This window comes from Delphinapterus leucas, chromosome X (genome assembly GCF_059928025.1).
Source record: "Delphinapterus leucas isolate spDelLeu-1000000601 "Yukka" chromosome X, BTC_Dleu_Yukka2, whole genome shotgun sequence".
Taxonomy (NCBI): Eukaryota; Metazoa; Chordata; class Mammalia; order Artiodactyla; family Monodontidae; genus Delphinapterus; species Delphinapterus leucas.
Window position 1 is genome coordinate 106,467,481 of NC_143150.1, and position 20,393 is coordinate 106,487,873.

A 20,393-nucleotide genomic window follows, 5' to 3' on the forward strand; every position below is an offset into this window, starting at 1 on the left:
TAATGTTATTTGGGCTGAAGTTCTAGTTTCTCCTCCATAGGCCTCATGTGTCCCTGGCTGCCTTTATAAACATGAGTCAGTATAATGGCACAATAAAAATAGAATCAAGGGGAAAATAAAAAAAAACTAAGAAGAAGCACTCCAAAGAGAATGTCAATTTTTAAAAGTCTGAAACTTTCTCTGAGGTGCTACTAACTTCTACTTGGCTTCAGACTGTATAGTCACTCTTCCTTCAGAAATCTACCAATTACACAATTTGGTGGAATCAGAGCTCACAAAGATTATGCAAGTTTAATTTTTCTAGGCCCTGCTACCTTTGGGCCAGGATCTAAGCACTGTTCAGTCAGCTCTCACGAAGGACTTCTATGAACTTCTAATAACTGCTTGGTGATAGAAACTAAAATTTTCATTAGAAGTCTGGTTGTAGAGCTTGGGACTTTTGCCTTCCAGAGCCACTGTCCCAAATCAGTCAGGCTGGCGGAGAAAGATGCATTTGGGGAGCCCAGAATCCCTTGGATTTGAAGTGTTATTGCTCATTCTTTGTATTACAGTTCAGATTAGCTAAAAATGCAGACATAAGGATGCTAAGAAAAATGGAATCCATACCTTATAAAAAAAATCCAATTTTAACGGATTGGTTTAATATATCCTTTTCATCTAATTCAGTCCTTTAGGGAGGCATGAATAAGAAGGAATACTAAGATTCACCTTTTCCTTTTAGAAATCTGAAAAGCAGACCAAAAAAAATAATGAGATAGACTTCGGTTTAGGATAAAAAGTAATGCATGAAAATTGAGATTCTCCACAAAACTGGTTGAGTCTTTGGCCTCCTGGTCCTAACAGAAATAAATTATTAAGGGACTGAAGAAGACTTCATGTAAATACTCATTTGTGTGATCTTCAAAGAATAGGTAAACAAACAACATGAGTAAAATGGAAATTCTCACTTGCTCAACTAAGGAACAGAACACTGTTTCTCTTTAAGACCAATTTATGGTAGAGGAAGTGAAGCATTATCTTGACTTGAGGAGGAAGTGCCTGTGTGTTCCAAGACCTAGACATCAGACTGGGGGAAGAGGGAAGAAGTTAACAGAGAAAAATATACAAGCTAGGAAAGAGAGGCAGAAGTGTGTAAAGATGGGCAAAAAGAAGTAAAAACTTGTAGCAGAACTCTCTGTCAAAAGTGTTTCCAAGGAAAATTTATTTTAGAGTTAATGACAGAGATTTCAGTTTTGGTGTTAGAGATTTTTGCTAGATCTTTAAGGCAGAGAATGTCAAGTAATAGTGACAATTAGAAAACACAAACCAAAAGAGTTAATGGGATTGCTAATTTCTTAAGCATTCAGGTACCTGCCTTGCTACCTCCAATTAATGCCAACTACAGGGTAAGAGCCAGCAAGGATGAGCTATGCTAAATACTTGGCCTTAAAAATGAAACATATGGCATTAAATTCAATTTGCCCCTTTAATTTATAGCATATTTACATTCTGAATCATTTTTCAATTGAAAGAATTTCAAAACGCTTCAGAAACTTAACAAATGCAGTAATCATATTATTTGATGCCGAAATGAAAATCTCTCTGAGGTGGAAAATGGGAGTTATTCAAGAGCAAACAGCATCCATTACAATCAATTATATTCTAAATAACAAAATCTCTAGTGCGTAACAAGCCATTACAGCTTCACAGGAATTCAGAATGCTGTACTAAATAAAGCAATTATAATCTGTCATCCCGTCCTCAAGATAAGCAGTACTGCCCTGGAGCTTACCTTATAGATTTCTTTAGTATAAATTAGACCCACTGAAGCATATAACCAGAAACTTTTAAACGTCATATTAATTTTACCCTACGGAGTATGTAACATGTTCCTAAACTCTAACATGTTCATGTTAATTTTTATAGAATATCAATTAAAATTAATCGTCTGCAGCAGCAATGGACTAAAACTTTATATATAATACTGTCATTGTGTCTGCAGGAAACTGATTGTAAAAATGCCCAAGATAACAGTGAAAAATGAATATGGAAAAATAGAATCACATTTTTAGAGATGTTATAAGTTATACATTACTATGAAAAAAGTTTACTTTTACACCATTATGCAGTATCATAAGGGCACCAGGGCTTTTGTTTTGTTCACTTTTCCTAGAAACGCAGATCAAATTCAGTTATAAACTGCTCTGGCCTACTGAATCGACTTGGCAGGCACTGTTGACTAATTGTAGAGATCAGGAATAAGGTGGAATTAGAAAGGACTTCGAGGTACTGAGCTTGGGTAATGCTATAAAGATAAGTAAGAATATGAATTTGGGGGTCAAAAGATTAAGGGTTTGGCCTTATTTAGGTGAAGTAGTCACAGATCCACAAATGAAAATCTGGAGGTCATGGGAGAAAGACTTTGGAATTGGAAATACAGATTCCCAGGTCATCCAAAGAAGATAATAGAAGGTGTGGCAAGTGATGAGTTTACCAAGATAAGACACTGGGGGGAATAAAAAAGCAAGAATTTCAGTTCTAGGAAATAGATGGTTGACAGGAAACCAAAGAACCTCGAAAGGAGAAAGTGAGGAGGTAGAATAATTAGCAGTGTGCAATGACACCACATCCACTGCGTGATAGTAGGGAGACCTTCGTAAAAGAGGGGTGGCATCAATAAAGAGCTGAGTAAATACATTATTATTGGAACAGCCATGCACTGGAACTCTATGTAGTTATTAAAAAGGATGAGGTCAGGACTTCCCTGGTGGCACAATGGATAAGAATCTGCCTGCTAATGCAGGGGACACGGGTTCGATCCCTGGTCCGGGAAGATCCCACATGCCGTGGAGCAACCAAGCCCATGTGCCACAACCACTGAGCCTACGCCCTACAGCCCGCGAGCCACAACTACTGAGCCTGCGTGCCACAACTACTGAAGCCCACGTGCCTAGAGCCCATGCTCGGCAACAAGAGAAGCAACCGCAATGAGAAGCCCGCGCACCGCAACGAAGAGTAGCCCCGGCTTGCCGCAACTAGAGAAAGCCCACGTGCAGTAACAAAGACCCAACGCAGCCAAAAATAAATAAACAAACAAATAAATAAATAAATTAAAAGGATGAGGTCAATCTGCATGTACTGACATTCAAAAATGTATACAAAAAAGACAAGTGACAAAACAGCATACATAGTATCCTGTCACTTGTATACAAAAGAGGACACATGTAATCGTTGAACTGATGAAACTGAAAATCATAATTGCCTCTGGGGAGGGTCCCGAGAGCTGGAGATCAGATGATGAGAGAGGTTTAAGTTTCACTGTACACTTTTTTGTACCACTTACGATTATTATCATGCAGATGAATCTTTTAAAAACAAACTATTAAAAAAGATTATTGAACCGTGTCAAATACTATAGAAATGTCAAAGAGGTTATAGCCTGAGATAAAGGTCATTAGACTTGATGACTAAGGGGCCTTGGGAACTTTGAGAAAGTAGATTCAGTTGGGTCATTTGATATTGAGAGAGAAAACTGTATTGTAAGTGGCTGGAGAGCACACTTCAGGAAGACAAAGCATTTATGCTGAAAGAGTTGAGGTTTGATGGAATAAATTTGGGAACTGATCAGTTGTGTGTATGTGCACATATACACACACATATATATTTAATATATACAGACATACATTTCTCTAGTTATGGGAAAGGCAATAATGGGTTTTATCTGGAACTGACAATTGGCAAGTAGGACGTGACAGAAAGACAAACTGTTGAGGAATTTGAGAGTGCTGGGAAGAGCACTTGGAAGTGAGTACAGGGTGGACTTGCGGGGCGGAAACCATGAGGATTTGCGGGGAGCTAAGTATAGATGACAACATAATGGAAATAGCCTGGAGGAGGTTTTGACACCCGGAGAGGTAATTGAATAATAGGAATAATAGCCATTTAGAGGCATACGCCATCCAGCAGATTGACAGAAAATTGTATTTTAAGATTTCAGCTACAAAGGATGTAATTCTGCTTTATTATAGTCACCAAAGAGAAAGCAGTTTAAAGCCAATTTCAGAAGCTCAAGTCTTATCAAAAGAGCAAACTTGACGTAGTGCCAACTTTTTGATTACAGAAAATATTTGCTGAAAAGGATGATTTGCATAAAATGAGTAACTTAAGAGACAAAATCAAGGGTGACTATAATAAAAATTCTGCATACTGTATTTGAATAAAACAATAAATGTGACTTAGCTCAACCTAGAGCAGACGGAATCACCCCATAGTGGTTATGGCATGGCACTGCAGGTGAGCTCATACGGATCCCATCAGAAAGTGCTTCCAGAAGTAGGTAAAACCGACTCTAGGATATCCACAGTATATCTGGTTGTGGTTGAACCTACACTAGAATGAAATGAAACAATATCTAGCCCTGAAGTTGCTATAACCTCTTGCTCACAGCTAAGTTCTTGATAGGCTACAAAAGCCTGGAGACAGCCCTGGGCCTGATTTTATAGGATTACACTGCAAATGAACCTGCCCCCAGGGCCATAAGTCTGGTCCTTCTAGTGTTAGCAGGTCAAGTCAGATTTGGGACTAATTGAGAAACTGTGTTATGGCTTATATGTGGGAACCTGCCTTTTCAACTGGATCTAAGTAATGTTCCATGAAATAATGCAGAAAATTAAAAAAGACTCTAACCGAAAGAAAAAGTCAGTACACTTTTAAAGGTATAACTTTTCAAGGTAAGTCATAGATCAAAGGTAAACAAAAGAAACCCATCAAGTGGAAATGTTTACATATTCAGAGTCTGGAGCTTAGCTTTGATTAGAGTTAGGTAGAAACAGGCAACAGGAGCAGATATCATTTAGGGCAGGATTATTCTTTGTTGGTCTAACTGAAGCCATCAGGGTAAACTAGCTAAATTATTTTAAGAACTCTAAACATTTTTCTGCTTTTGGGCAAAAATAACTGACCCATCTGTAGACAGACTTCTCTGAACTCCAGTAAAGATATAGATTATAATTCATTTGGACTGTAAGATCAAATAAAATTAAATATGACTTAAAAATACTATCTTTCAAAATGGAAAAGTCATACATATACACAGTAGAAATTTCAAAAGGATATGGTGTGAAAACTAAGACTCATTCTCAAAAGGCAATTGCTTGTTTCTAGATTCTTGTATATCCCTATAGAAATATTCTATGCATTAGCGAAAAATATATATAATCCTTTAAAAATACAAATTGGAGCATATTCGGTCTTACATGTTCTTCCTAAACAATGTACCTTGGAGATCTTTTCCTATTATTAGATATAAAGCCACCGCACTCTAACAACTACCTAATTTTCTACAGTAGGGATATACTCTCAGGTATTTAGCTGATACCCTATTTATATTTTTTTCCTAGGTGTTTCTTAATGCTGCAACAAATATCTTTTCACATGTCTTCGTGTACAGGTGCAAGTATATCCCATGGATGAATTTTAGAAATGGTACTGCTGGGTCAAAGGGTATGAATATTTAAACTTTGGGGAAAAAAAACTTTAACAGACACTGGAAAATTACCTTTTGAAAATGTTTATAATCTCACCAATAGTGTATCAGAGTGCCTGCTTCCCCACAACCTTGCCCACTCAGAGTACTATTGAATTGTTTTTACCTTGGTTAATTTGAGAGAGAAAACTGTTTTCATTAGCATTTTTAAAAATTATGAGTACAACTGAGAAATAATACTTCTTAAACATTATAGGTTAATGATGAAACAGGGAATTTGCTAAATCATCTCTGACTTGGCTCTCTTTGGGGAGAGGGGTTCTAGAGAATTTCTTGTTAGAGGAATAAATTTATGTCGACAGGGTTCTTACATAATGTATAGCAATAAACTATTTTAACCAGAGGCACTTTCATAGATAGGTTTCATTTTTCGAAAAAGGGGAAGAAACACCATTCTGCGGCTCGATGTGGGTTTGTCAGTTATTGCCTCCCCCTTTCTTGGGACTTCCCACACTTCTTGAGCACAAGTCAGACTTGAGCAAAAACAACTTTTTCCATAGGATCAGTTATAAAAAGAATGGCAAGTGCAACGAGCAGCTTAGCTTCTTGGTCTTATCAGTGAAGTAGACTCACCAAAGGCTTGCGAACATTTCTGGCAAAAGCACTGGCTGGCCTGTTCATCTCTATATGGTCAATCGTGGTGTTTCTGCAGGACCAAAGGCACAGACTGGTTAGTGAAGGTAAGCAAAGGAGGCAAGAGACCCTATGGCTGTGAACTTTTTCTGTCATTTCTCTTCCTACCCTTTCTTCGTCCTTTATCATCAGAACTCAGATCCAATCCCATGACCATCTAAAATGCTTTTCTCATTTACCAGATCAGAGGTGAGTGGGCATGTAAACAAGCATTCAATGGAGTTAGACAATAAAGAGAAATGCAGTCCAACACTCCCCTTCTCTTACCTCATGTTCACACTTTGGACATTTCTAACAATTTTTCTTTTTACTGAAAAATTTTGACTGGTCTGATCAAATATTTGTTGTGTAATTTATTCAGTCCCCGTTCACTAACTGCTACACAGGTTTAGCATCTGCGTTTTTCAAAGAAGGCCTAAAAACCTAGGCAGAATTTTGCAGGGACAGCACCACTCAAATTCGGTCACAGTGATGTAGTTTTAGAGATGAATACAATCACAATATATTCCAATTGGATTTAACTCTCAATTATTCATTGGGCGAGCTTGTGATAAGTGTTTTTCACTGTGGCAGGACATACTCAAAGTAAATGTGATCTACAGTGATGATGCTTTTCAAATTGCCATCTGGGTGATTTGGGGAAAGTCTCCCTGTTGGTACTAAAGACAGTACACGCACAGGGGGGCTTTTGTTTGAATTATTTTTAGACCTGCTCAACCATTCTTTTCTTTGTGTGTGCATAAATATTTGTACTTAAATATAAACCTGGTTTGGCCAGAATATTCATATTGGTATTTGTAGACCATTTCTTGCATAGGTCAGTGTAAGAAGATCGTGTTTCTGAATTTGAGAAGCTTCTTGGAGGAGTGCAGAGTATTTGAAATTTGTGTAAAACATTCATATTATAATGGTAATTTGGGGGATATACAAACATGCGCTAATTTTATTATCTCAGAGCAAAGTGATGTTTTCAATAGTTATTTCAAGTTACTGAAACATTTCCAAACACAGACCTAATGATTATCTTAGATATATAAGATATTGTCCCTCTGAACTCTTCATAAACATGATAGAATGTAAATTTGCCTTCATTAACTAACTATAGTTACTTTCCCTCCAATTTTTGTTTTGCAAAGTTTCAAACCTATATAAAAATGGAAAGAAGAGTATCCGTACAATGCACACACGTTTTTACTATGTAGATTAATCAGTTGTAGCATTTTGCCACATTTATTTTTCTCTCTTGCTATGCCTCTCTCTCTGTATGTGTATGTAAACACACATACACACAGGTGTTTTCTTTTTTTTACCCTGAACTGTTTGAAAGTATATTGTTGACTTTAGGATACATCACCTTCAAATTCTTGACCCTGTATCTCCGAAGAAAAAGAGCAGTCTTCTACGTGATTATAATGCTAAGGAAATTTAACATTAATACAATACTATTATCTAATATATGACCCATATTCAAATTTCTCCAATTATCTACATGTCCTTTAGAGAGTTTTTATTTTTTAAATTTAGGATCCAATCAAGTATCTTGCATTGCATTTGTCTGATATGCCCACAATTAAGTAAATGTTAATGGTGATAGCCATAATTAACAACATAATTAACAATGATTAAGAATTATACCACCAAGGAAATTTAACATCAATCAACTCTATCATGATCATTTTTCTTAGTTTTTTAGTCCTCTCATTTTATGTCAAAATACTTTAAAAGTATTTCAAAAAAGTGATCATAAGCTTTAATTTTTCTGTTTGTAAGACATAAAGACAGAATATGAAGAAAAATCCAAACTATGATAAAAATATATTTACTAATATGTCTGCACCAAAATTTACATTTTCTGAAATAAGGAAATTCATATCCAGATAAAGCCCTTGGAAGTAGCTGCTACCTTTAGTCATAAGGATCTAAGTAGAAATGAACAGAAAATTATTTACTTGTTGATGTTAATATGGAAAACGGAGGCCTTTTAACTTACGATTATATTATATTAGTCATCAAATTAGACTTTCAGGAGTTAACTCATTAAGTAAGAATCACTTCATATTTGACAGAAGAATCGATAATCCCAAATTACATGTTTTGTAACAGGAACTGAAATACAAAGTAAGTGATACTTTAGAGCATCTATCAACAAATACCACAAAATATGAAATAAGAGGGATATAATCCAAGGTATATGATTAAGTCAATGGTTATTTCCATTTCTAAAGAACACGTACTTTCAAAGGTAAGGGTCAGGAAAATGCAGATGCTTTTTCATATAGCGAGATCCTTCCTAAAGAAACCCTTTGTTTTGGGTAAAGTTCTTGTATTGTTCGCCAAAAGAAAAAAAAAAAACCCAATGTAATATGGATTTGGTTACAGTATCATAACTAGATTATGAGCAAAGTAATATTCAAGTTTTTCAATGATAACCCTTCAGTGGTTTATTTGCAAGTCCCCCAAATCAAGAAGATCTTTAAAAATCATAGATTGGAATTAAAGGATCTAGAATTTAGATTATAGGGGAAATAAAGAGATGAAGAGATGAAATAGAGTATTTTGAGGATGGGGCGGTATTAAAAATAACATTTCTGGTATATCACCTACATATAATCTTAACAAGACAGTTTTCTTCACCCTCAAATTTGAGGCAAAAATAAATGTGCTCATCTGATTGGAAAATGAAAAACAAATAGCGTGTTGAAGAATATCAGTGGAAACAGTTAATCTCAGACATTGGTGGTGAGAAAATAAATTGGCCCAAGCTACTTGAAAGGCAATTTGCAATAGATGTGATCTAGTAATTTGGCTTCTCCAAATCTGGCCTGAGGAAACATTCCTGCAGGCATATGCAGTGATTGCACACAGTAAAAAAGCAAGAAAAACCTCAATGTCTACTATGAGAAATTATTTGCTAACGTGAGATGTGTCTGTAGATGTACTATTTTCTGTTAAAAGGCAGATCTATATGAGCAGGCATGCTGACAGGAGGGAACCAAGCTGCACCCCAACTAGCTAGGCTATAGATTGTCTATGAAACAGCAGATAACGTTTTCCTGTCCTTATTTATGTGAGGTTACATCCCACGATGCTCTGAGGCAGCCCCATCCCACTGTCTCCATTTTTTGTGCCACGGTAGAGGCCTTCTCTGCACTGTCTCAACCAGCTTCGCAGAAGTCTTGGTTTGCATGCCTGCGAACTGTCTTTCCAGAGATAGGATCTGTTTTGCCACCTTATCACCCCCAACGCACACCGGCCCCCCCACCGCCCTTCCTGCCAATCCTCATTCTTCTGCTTTTCTTTTGCTATTGCCAGTTACTCCTTCATTCAAAGGACTGTCCCAATGATTTACTTCACTGTTTACGGTAGCAACTGGAATTTGCTAAGGTTCTATGCAATCCTGATAAATATATTGGGGTAGGGGAGAGAAGAATTTAGCATTTCTAATTTAGGGACCAGGATTCTGAATGGATGGCCAGGGGCTCTGAAAGGTTGAGATATGAGACTTGAAGGGTGGTGGTGGAATGGGGGATGGATAAGGAACCAGGGCTCTCAGGATAGAAGAAGAAAGGGACAAATGCCTGGGATGGGCATGGGATTTGGGAGAACAGGGAGGAGTTCAGCATGGCTGGCATCCTGGGTCTTGTGGGAACAGGCAGAGGTAAGATGAAGAAGGCAGATAAGAGGGAGGGAGACGCAAGAGGGAAGAGATATGGGAACATATGTATATGTATAACTGATTCACTTTGTTATAAAGCAGAAACTTACACACCATTGTAAAGCAATTATACTCCAATAAAGATGTAAAACTTAAATAAATAAATAAAATAATTTGGACCAAAAAAAAAAAAAACACAGGTATCACGAGGGCCTAACGTGTGTGGACTTTATCCTGGAGGTAATGGGGAGCTGCTGATACTTAAACAGGGCATCTGTAATACTAAATCACTCTGCGGTTGAAAAATTAAGGGCAAGATGACGCCAGGCTGTAGCTGTGGGAATGGTTAAGGAAACTGTTCATATGGTTAGATTAAAAGAGCAGAGGATAAATTATTTGTATATCTCAAAGACATATGAACATTGATACACAATTGGGACATGTGTGTAGCCCTGTGGGGTGGGCACTGGCTGTCTTCTTGGAGCTTTTCTTTCTGTACTTCACTGCACCTTCCTTCCTTTATTGGGCAAGGGTTGTTATTAAAATGGAGTCAGGGCGGGTACCCTTTTCCTGGAAGGACTAATTGCTTGTCGTGATTGTGTGATATTAACTGCTCTCAACTAGGCAGTAGGTGTGATATGTTTAAGAACAGATCTTTGGGGTTAGTAAATTGACTTGAATCTTCCCTCCACTACTTATTTGCTTTGTGACCTTGGGAAGGTCATTTGTCCTATCTTAATCTCAGTTTTCTCATTTGGAAAACCCGGATTATGATAATGTCTAACAATGCACTGTTGTTGGAAGATTAGGGGTAATGTCTGGAAAGCACCCAACACAATTGTTTTTATTATTGTGCCCTATCTCAATTACTGCATCTGCTTTTTGACTTAGGTCAAGGATAGGCAAGCCATAGCCTACAGGTCAAACTGGCCCTTTGCCTGTTTTTGTAAATAAAGTTTTTTTGTAAATAAAGTTTTATTGGAACACAGCCACACCCATTTGTTTACATATTGTCTGTGGCTGCTTTCCTGCTATGATGGCAGAGTTGAGTAGTTGTGATAGAAACCTAAAATATTAAATATTTGGCCATTTATAGAGAAAGTTTGCTGATCCCTAAGTTAGGTTTTTCCAAACATCCCCTCTTATAAATTTTTTCCCTCTTTAGTTTTTCTCTTTGAATCCATGCTTGTGTTGTTTCAGTGTAAATTAAAAGTATGTCTATATTGTTAGTCTCCAGCCTCGTCAACTACTGGTTTTCTCCCAGACTACTGACACAACACAACTCCAGTGGTGACTGTCAGCTGGCCATGAAGTCTACACACTTAGAGGGGCTCTACCAGGAATGACCAGCTGAACGGAACCAAAGCTTTTTTTCAAGCACCTCTGGAAAGCTGTTGGATCATCCTTGCCCCTTGGGATTATGACTCAGAAGGGACTGGTTAGTCAAGTACTTCCTGGAGGTGTCCTCTAGCCTTTTCACTTACTTGTAGGGTCCTGCAATGGACAGTTTTGGGGATCTTGTTGCTCTTGGTCAGTTCCATCAACTGAGCGGCCCTCACATGGACAATCAGCAGAGAATCTCGATGGCGTGGCGGCTCCTCGCGCCTCTCACCTCCTCCTCCCCAGAGATGCACACCTGACCTTGGCAGGGTTCTGAGCCTCTACAGGCCAGTGATGTGACCCCAAAGGCTCAGATCTTGTATCCGAGGCCCCAGTTTGGGGCGGCCACAGATTGTTTCTCCTTTCTTCCTTTTTTTTTTTTTTTTTTTTTAAATGAGAGCTGCTTATTTCTTCACTCATTTGAAAAGAGAGGTGGGGGGAAGAATCCAAAACAGAACAAGCTCTTCTGCCTTATTAGCCTTTCATCAGAAAGACAAACAACATTTGGGAATAATAGCCTCTCAAAGTTAGAAAATAGAGTCGAAACTTAACCTTATGGCCAAGAGCATTTTTTTCTTAAGTCTAAAGGTATGGCTTCCACTGTTGAGTACTGTTAAGTGATGTTACTCTTTAAAATATTTGCACTTCATACTTTTGTGCTGTTTTAAGGACTTGTCTTGTTAAGCCATTTCTTCAAAAAGTCCCATGAAAATGATAAAGGACTACAAAAATTTAAAAAATCCTATGGGATTTCTACTTCAGTGGTTTATTTGCTGTGGTATTTTATTAAAAATATTTATTTAGAAAGAAAAAGTATTTCTATGTACAGAGTTATAACATCAGTTTTATGAAATCCAAGTAAATGATTTAACAACGTGCTGGACTTCAGCACATATTTCTAAGTTGTGAATTTACACATCAGGTTAATTTTGGTATTCCCCTGTCTGATAATGATTAACGGAGGCTAAATCTGCCTAGAACATCTCATCTGCAAATGTCCTTGAGAGTCTTTTCCTTCACAGTTAATCAGTCATGGAGAATTCCAGATATATCTCTATCTCTATCTTCTCTATGATGAGAAATAAAAATTCAAGCAATAAAATACCTTTGAACAATTGAAGTAATCCATTGGCTTAAGTTTTATTGTCTCAGATAAAATTAAGTCAAATATGTTAACATTTGTTTAAAGTATATCTTTTATAATACCTTTGAAGAGTGAGGTCTTCTAAGAATTTTATAATCAATGAAATTTATTAAGAAAAATGCCAACAATTAATCAAAACAAACCCAAATAACTTTCTCTATTTTAAAATTTTAAGATGTCATGATATGTAGTACTAGTTTTTTAAATTATTTTATTTGTTTTTGGCTGGTTGGGTCTTTGTTGCTGCGCACGGGCTTTCTCTAGTTTGCGGCGAGCGGGGGCTACTCTTCGTTGCGGTGCGCGGGCTTCTCATTGCGGTGGCTTCTCTTGTTGCGGAGCACGGGCTCTAGGCGCGTGGGCTTCTGTAGTTGTGGCTCACGGGCCGTAGAGAGCAGGCTCGGTAGTTGTGGCGCATGGGCTTACTTGCTCCGCCGCATGTGGGATCTTCACGGACCAGGGCTCGAACCTGTGTCCCCTGCACTGGCAGGTGGCTTCTTAACCACTGTGCCACTAGGGAAGCCCTCTGGTACTATTTTTATTCTAGTGGTACATTAAATGGTTTTCATAAAGATCAAATGAGTTAACATATGTATAATGTGTGTGTTTCACACATTATTACTCTCTCCATTGCTTGAGAAAAATCTTTCAAAAGCTGCTTTAGTGTGCTCTCTGCTGCCCTCTGCTGCTAGCTTTTAGAAACTGATTTTGATTCTGAGTAATGCTCACCTCACTTGTTCTCTTAACATACTCAAAACCCCATGCAATATTAAAGTTTCAGGGGACTCTTTAATTTAATCCCACGTTCTCCATTTACAGATAAGAAGTTGAGTCTCTGAGAGGTTAAATGACATGCGAGCATGGGCTGTTTTCTTTTCTTTCTTTCTTTTGGCCACGTGCATGGCCTGCAGGGATCCCCGACCAGGGATCGAACCCGGGCCCCCTGCAATGGGGGCGTGGAGTCCTAACCACTGGACTACCAGGGAATTCCAGTGGGCTCCGTTTTCTGACTGACAGCATTTGAATGTCTGCTGGCTTTGGACAGATTACTTAATTTTGACATATATAAAATGAGCACAATAATAGTACCTACATCTTTGAGTTTTTGTGGGGATCCACTGATTCAGTACACAGAAAGCACGTAGTGTCTGGGTTGTAGCTAGTACTAAATGCTAGCCCTGTTACAGACCTGCCACTAACTAGACTAAAACCGCAGCTAGTGGCAAGGTCAGAACTAGAATTCTAGTCTCTTGACTACCAGTTCAAGAATTTTTTTTTGCCTTAATGAGTCTGAATAACAACTAAATTCTACCTTTGAATGTAGATTTTTTATATGTGACCTGTTCACATTTGAAGCCCTTGTAGTCTCTACAAAGCTATCGACACTGCAGCTCTTGTGGCTCATTCCTCCTTGTACTGTTCAAGGCAGGTTCCCCACAGAAATGATTACACTCACAAGCTTCTCAAGCCCCCAAGCAGAAAATCCTACAGCCCACACTTGGGAGACGATTTCACTGTTGACTGTAAGTTACCCCTCTAACGAGCTCCCTGCCTGAATCTCCAATGCACACTTAGACACTTGCACTCATGTCAGACTCAAGAGGAACTAAACTAAGCCCATCAGCTGTCTTCCCGGCTCCTTCTGGCCTCCCCATTTCGGTTATGGTCTCTCAAGTTCATCCCTTCTCTTCCTTTTCTGCTACTTTCCTCCTGGTTCCTTTCCCAATCACCTCAGGTGGGCATGAACCCAGCAGCCTCTTAACTCGGGTCCTTGACTCCAATCCTGCTGAAATTCCTCTTGCCCTTTACTGACAGATCACACCATGCCTTGAATAAGTTTGGTTACCTTCCAGAGCTTTGTACTGCCTTCAGGGTAAACTGAATGTCCACAGCCTTGCATGTCTCAACTTACCTCCCGGACCCTATCGCCCACTCCTTGTTCGTAGGAATCTTTTCCTTTAGGCAGGGGGGTATCTATCCCTAGATATTAGGACATATTTTCTGCTTTTCCATCATGGGACCTACCACTGTACTGGTCTGCCTTGGGCTCCACACATCAGAATGGTAGGTCTCTTATTCTACCAGAATTAAGGTACCAACAAAGCTCTCAGTCCACGGCAAATGGGGCAAAGGGCTCATTCAATACTCAAAACAAAATCCTGGACCGGCTTCCTTTACTGTGGTGAAGGAGTGGAGATTACCCGGAGGGGCCATAAACATCAGCCACATAAAGTGAGAGAAGAATCCACTATGGCTGATTGTTTAATATGAAAAGAAATATGATAAACAGTAGGCGATTTGGGATAACGACTGAATGGGGACAAGGGTGATTCTCAAGAGTGATTCTGCATTATCACCTTCACTATCTCCTAAGTCTGTGCTGTCCAGTATCTTAGCTATGTGGTATTTTTTAATAATTTAAATTAAATAAAGTTAATTCATTAATTAATGACATTGTTTCATTAGCCACATTTCAAGTGCTTAATAGCCACATGTGGCTATTAATATTTTGGACAGCACATATATAGGTCATTCTAGCATCCCAGAAAGTTCTGTTGGACTGCACTGCTTTGAGATTTTTCATTTGCTTCTTGAAGTCATTCACCCCAGCCTACTGCTTTCCAGCTTCTAAAATGTAATTGCTCTAGTCTCTTCTCTTGTTCTCCTTTTTCTTGTGTATTATATTTAAAAAAATCATTTAATGTTGTTTCAGTGAAGTTTGGGGGAAGAAAAAATACAGATATATGCCTAATCTGTTATTTTTCCTAGAAATCTTTGCTTTTCTCTACCTCAATGTGATCTTGCTTTTGAGCTCACATTCTGAGTAATCACTGTTAACCACACTCTCCTCAGCCACTTCAGGGGTCCCTCCAGCTTGGGTTTGCCTCTAAGCTCCAGCTTGCTTCCATAAAGCCGTAGGGTCAGCTGGGGATGTGTGTGTGGTGTGTGGGGTCGGCATTTCTGGCTGTCATCATGTAGTCCCATTGGCATTCACGGTGACTTGTCACTCTCCTGGCCCCTGGTTAACAGTCTATAGACATCATGTCTGCAATCTTCCCATCTGCAGTTGAGGTCTTCTCCGGGTTTGCAGGCTCTGGGCAGCATGCTGGTACGTGAGCAGACTTCACGGGGCAGCCTCAGGCCTGTCCGCCCAGGCATTCCATGCTGGGCAGGAGAGAAGAGAGACTTCGTGCTTCCTCAGGTTCTATGTGGGAGGTAGGGCACAGGCCTCTTCTACTCTGGGCTCCCCAGATCTATCTGGAGCGGTATTCTCTCCCTCCGCGGGGATTCCATCCATTGAGTCTACTGTTGATATGTCAATATTATGCCCTAAGTCATTTAGGGTTCTGGATTCCGAAGTTTAAAAGCTCGGTTATGGTATCTCAAAAGCCATTTCGCTACAACTATGCTTTCTGCCAAGAGGTTCTGAAGCCTATTTAGCAACTCAAAAGCTGAGAGTTGTGTTTTTGCTCTGGTTTTCCAAAATGACATTCTGAGGTCTTGAAGGTGGAGGGCCCTACTGGCAGCCGGGGTGGGGCAGAGAGGGAGGGTCGTGAAGTAACGGTGTCACTAGTAAAGCCTTTATGATAAACTTTCTTGCTCTGTTAACTATTTTCTCATGTATAGGTCTGCCTTTTCGCCTGGATGTTCGGTTTGTTGAGAGCAGAACCGCATTTAAAAAGCTTTTTCAGGAAAGAACATTTTCTTACCCTTATGAGTGTGTCCAGCATACGAAAATTACTTCACGGATTTGTTGAAGACCTTTAACTTTGTATCTTCATAGTACGTGACAGTGCCTGGAATGGAGTAAACATTTAAATAATTGATAAATTTGCTCAATATATCTTGGAATAGTTCCCCCAAAAGAAATAAACACTGAAAATATTACCCTTATACAACAGAAACAATTATACTAATTATACTGCATTAATAATATTAACTTGATACAATGAAAAAGTCCACTTGGGAAATAACTACATGACTATAAAAGAGAGGCTAAAATTCTTTTAAAAAGAGGATCCTTAGGATTAAAATAATCCTTTTCTAATTTCACTTGTCAATTTCAGGCTCAAGTCGACGGGTCTGTTTTCGAAGCCCAGCCCTCGGGGCCAAAGAGGACCAGTTCTCTTTGCTTTCGTCTGCTGCTCCATTGCCAGGAGTACCAGCACGTTCCTTTTTTAGAAAATGCAGCTGCTGGCTTCTAGCCTATTCTAGCCACCCCAGAATCCAGTGACAACTGCTGAAGGTGGAGGGGTGGCACAGGTGGAGGAAAAGCTCACAGTCAGGAAAGCTCCTTGGTGACTAGGGTAGAGGTAAAAACGTCAGTCGGACACAGGGACATTTCCAGGACGTATCGTAAAAACTGGGAGGGATAGAGCAAGAAAGCCATCCTGGGCAGCAAAGGTAGACGAGGCTTCATGGTCCTTCATGATGGGTTGATGGTGAATTAATTTCATGCCATGCCGCTGCTGTTAATTATTTAATTCAAGTTAAGTATCTTTTGATTCCCTCCTAAATGCAGACAACTGTGCTAGCCCCCAGGGATAAAGTACAATGATAAGTAAGATATAGCTTTTATTTTCAGTAGAATCTGCCACAAATTTCCTCATTTTTTTCATAAACCACTAGTTATGCTGCTTCCCCAGTTTGCAGCTTCTCAATCACTCTCCATTTCCTTCGGGGCAGAAGGCAAATGCCCTTGCCCGACTCCCAAGGCCCTTCAGGATCCAATTCCAACCTATTTCCCCAGTCCTTTCTGCTTATGCTCAGTGTCTTTCTTATATATGCCAAAGAGGCCATGTCACCACATTCTCTTATAACTCTGTGCCTAGGGATGGAGCTCTTAGCCTTCAGTTTAGCTGAAATGTCACCTTCTCTGAAACATACCCTGTCATTTCTCCTCCTTCGCCCCAGGTTGTTAACGAGAAACTTCTTTAAGGGTGGAACTGTGCCCATTTCATCTTTATACCTCCAACACATGCTATGGCCCTGGCGCACGGCAGGCACAGAATGAGTACTAGCTTGGGGAATGAATGAAATGAACTTATTTATTGTCCTTTACTTTTTTTGATAGAACAACTGCCAATTTATAAAACTCCAGTCTTCTTTTCCCCCACTGTTACTAACTCTCTTTCCAGAATGCTGTCAGAAGGGTATCTCAGTGGACTTGCTTACCAGAGTGACATCCAGTGGAGTTGTACATCTTATAACGAGCAGGTGGCTGAGGAAAAGGAAGAGAAGACAGAAGCCACAGCTGCTGCTACTCTTTCCTATTCCTCCGTGGATGAAACACAAGTCCGAAGTCTCTATGTGAGATGCAAATCCTCAGGCAAGTTTATTTCTTCAGTGCATTCAAGAGACAGCCAACGCAGTAGAAATCCGAGAATCACAGTGTTGCAGACAAACCCCAATCCCGTGTTTGAAAGCCCAAACTTGGCCGCAGGTGAACTATACAGAGACCCCAGCAGAGAGACCTACTTGGTTCCACCTTCCTGCAAGAGTATCTGCAAGAATTACAATGACTTACATATTGCAGGGGGCCAAGTGATGGCCATTAATTCAGTGACAACAGATTTTCCCTCTGAGAGCAGTTTTGAACATGGCCCTTTGCTGAAATCGTCGGAGATTCCTTTGTCCATGGAGGATTCCATTTCCACTCAGCCCAGCGACTTCCCACCCAAACCTATCCAGCGGTATTCATCCTACTGGAGAATAACCAGCATCAAAGAGAAAAGCAGCCTGCAAATGCAGAAGCCTATTTCGAATGCAGTGCTGAACGAATACCTGGAGCAGAAGGTGGTGGAGTTATACAAGCAGTACATTATGGACACTGTGCTTCATGACAGTTCTCCTACCCAGATTCTGGCATCTGAACTCATCATGACAAGTGTGGACCAAATCAGTATTCAAGTCTCTAGAGAGAAGAACCTGGAGACCTCAAAAGCCAGGGATATAGTCATTAACAGCCTTTTACAGTTGGTGTCAACTGAAGTCAGCACTCCTGAAATTAGCACTCCGAGTCTCCATATTTCTCAGTATAGTAACGTGAATCCATAGAGAGGAGGCTTCTGTTCCTTTCTCAACCACTCAAATCCTAAGCAACAATTATTCACTTGTTCTGACGACGTACAGGAAGGGGTTGCCAAGAGCTAGATAAGAAAAGCTTGGCTGGAGGTCAGGTATGGATTAAGAGGAAATCTCATAATATTACATGTGAAGGAACGTGGGGAGAGGAGCTATAACGACTTCAAAGCAAGGGTTGGATAGCAACAAAGCAAAAATAAAAACGATCAAAAAAGAGATTCATTTAAGGGAATATAGAAAAGAAAAAAGACAAACCAAATAAGAATGTACACCATGGCAAAACTAAAAGCCAAAGGTTTCAGGGGAAGGAGTCAAGAATATGTTTGTCACTCAAGTAAATTCCTCCAAGTTGTTTCTTCTGGAGGGAAATGGACTGTGGAAGGCTGCTCTATTTGGGTATAAAGACAGGCTCAAACAGTCTTTAAGATATGTTTATATCTATCTTCCCTACCCTGTACCAGATCATTTAAAAATATATTCTTCATAAAGATTAAAACAGTAGCAAATTGCAATTGTGTTTTTTATGTGTAGTGATTACTTCGCTACAGCCACAAACACTGCCACTCAAATGTAATTCTGTTTACTGGGGGAGATGAAATTTTCTAAATGGAAAATACCACACAGTGAATATTAAACTACTGCTTTATTTTGCCGTGTTTGATTTTCTTGTTGGTACTAAGCTTCAAAAGAAATTATGAGGGCTTCCCTGGTGGCGCAGTGGTTGAGAGTCCGCCTGCGGATGCAGGGGACACGGGTTCGTGTCCCGGTCCGGGAAGATCCCACATGCCGCGGAGCGGCTGGGCCCGTGAGCCGTGGCCGCTGAGCCTGCGCGTCCGGAGCCTGTGCTCCGCGACGGGAGAGACCACAAGAGTGAGAGGCCCGCGTACCGCAAAAAAAAAAGAAAGAATGAATCTTATTTTTCCCATTTTTTTCCCTTCCTTTTCTACATGCCCTCTTGACCCTTCTGGAGCTAGGAAGGGGGTCTTCTTTATCCTCTTACAAGCTCTAGGGTCCCATGACATCAAATTCTGTAAATTCATGCACTGGAATGGTAGCTTCATGAGCACCTACCGTCTACTCCATTCCTCTAGCTCAGGGATTGGCAAATGATGACTCATTGGCCAAATCTAGCCTGCTACCTGTTTCTTTCATTGAGGTGTAATCTGCATATAACGTGTTTCACGTGTACAACATGATCTGCTATTTGCATATTAGGAAATGATTACAATAAATCCAGTTACATCCTTTGAACTCCCATGAGCTAAGAATCTTGTCAGACATTTTAAAATAAAAATAAGAATATTTTGTGATATGATAATTATGATATTCAAATTCAGGGTCTATAAAACAAGGCCTTACTGGAGCACAGCCACACCCATTCATTCATGTATTGTCTGTGGCTGCTCTCACACTAGAAAGGCAGAGACGCTAAATGCGACGGACAACATGTGGTCCACCAAAGCCAAAAGCACCATCTCTCCTTCCACAAAAGAAGTTTGTCAACCCTGCTCCACAGCAGTGCCCTACCCATCTGATGGCTGCTTGACTTAATTCAGCTTCCTTGAGGAGGCCCACTCTGAGATAGAAACTGGTGAGCAAGTTTATGGGGGCGGGTTGGGAACAATCTCTGTGAGGGAATGAGGAGAACAGAAGAGGTTTCTACAGAGGCCTCAGGCATCGCAGGCTCTGGAGTTGGGGTGGCCCTTCATAACTGATCCAAATTGAAATAAGAGCGTTGGCTTTGGTTCTCCTGCTTGACCAGAAGGGGGCGTAACCTTAGCTGAGGCAGTTCAGACCAAAATTCCCAAAGGGGAATCAGCTGTGAGCCTTTGGCAGCCAAGCTCCTGGCAGCTCCTGGGGGAATGATTTCCTCATGCAGGAGGAGGAATCTGGGTGGAGCACAGTAGCATCCTCTGCATTTCTCAGTATTTGTAGAGTGAATGATTTTTTTTTTTACAACATGTAATATCATGTAA

General features: G+C 39.9%; 1 protein-coding gene across 1 annotated transcript; it reads left to right on the plus strand.

Annotated features, from left to right (window-relative positions):
• Window positions 1-5,976: 5,976 nt before the first annotated feature.
• TASL (TLR adaptor interacting with endolysosomal SLC15A4) lies at window positions 5,977-18,929 on the plus strand. Its single transcript, XM_022562115.2, has 2 exons — window positions 5,977-6,204; window positions 17,472-18,929. The coding sequence occupies exon 2, from the start codon at window positions 17,473-17,475 to the stop codon at window positions 18,388-18,390; it is 918 nt and encodes a 305-aa protein (XP_022417823.1). The 5' UTR covers window positions 5,977-6,204; window position 17,472; the 3' UTR covers window positions 18,391-18,929.
• The last annotated feature ends 1,464 nt before the right edge of the window (window positions 18,930-20,393 follow it).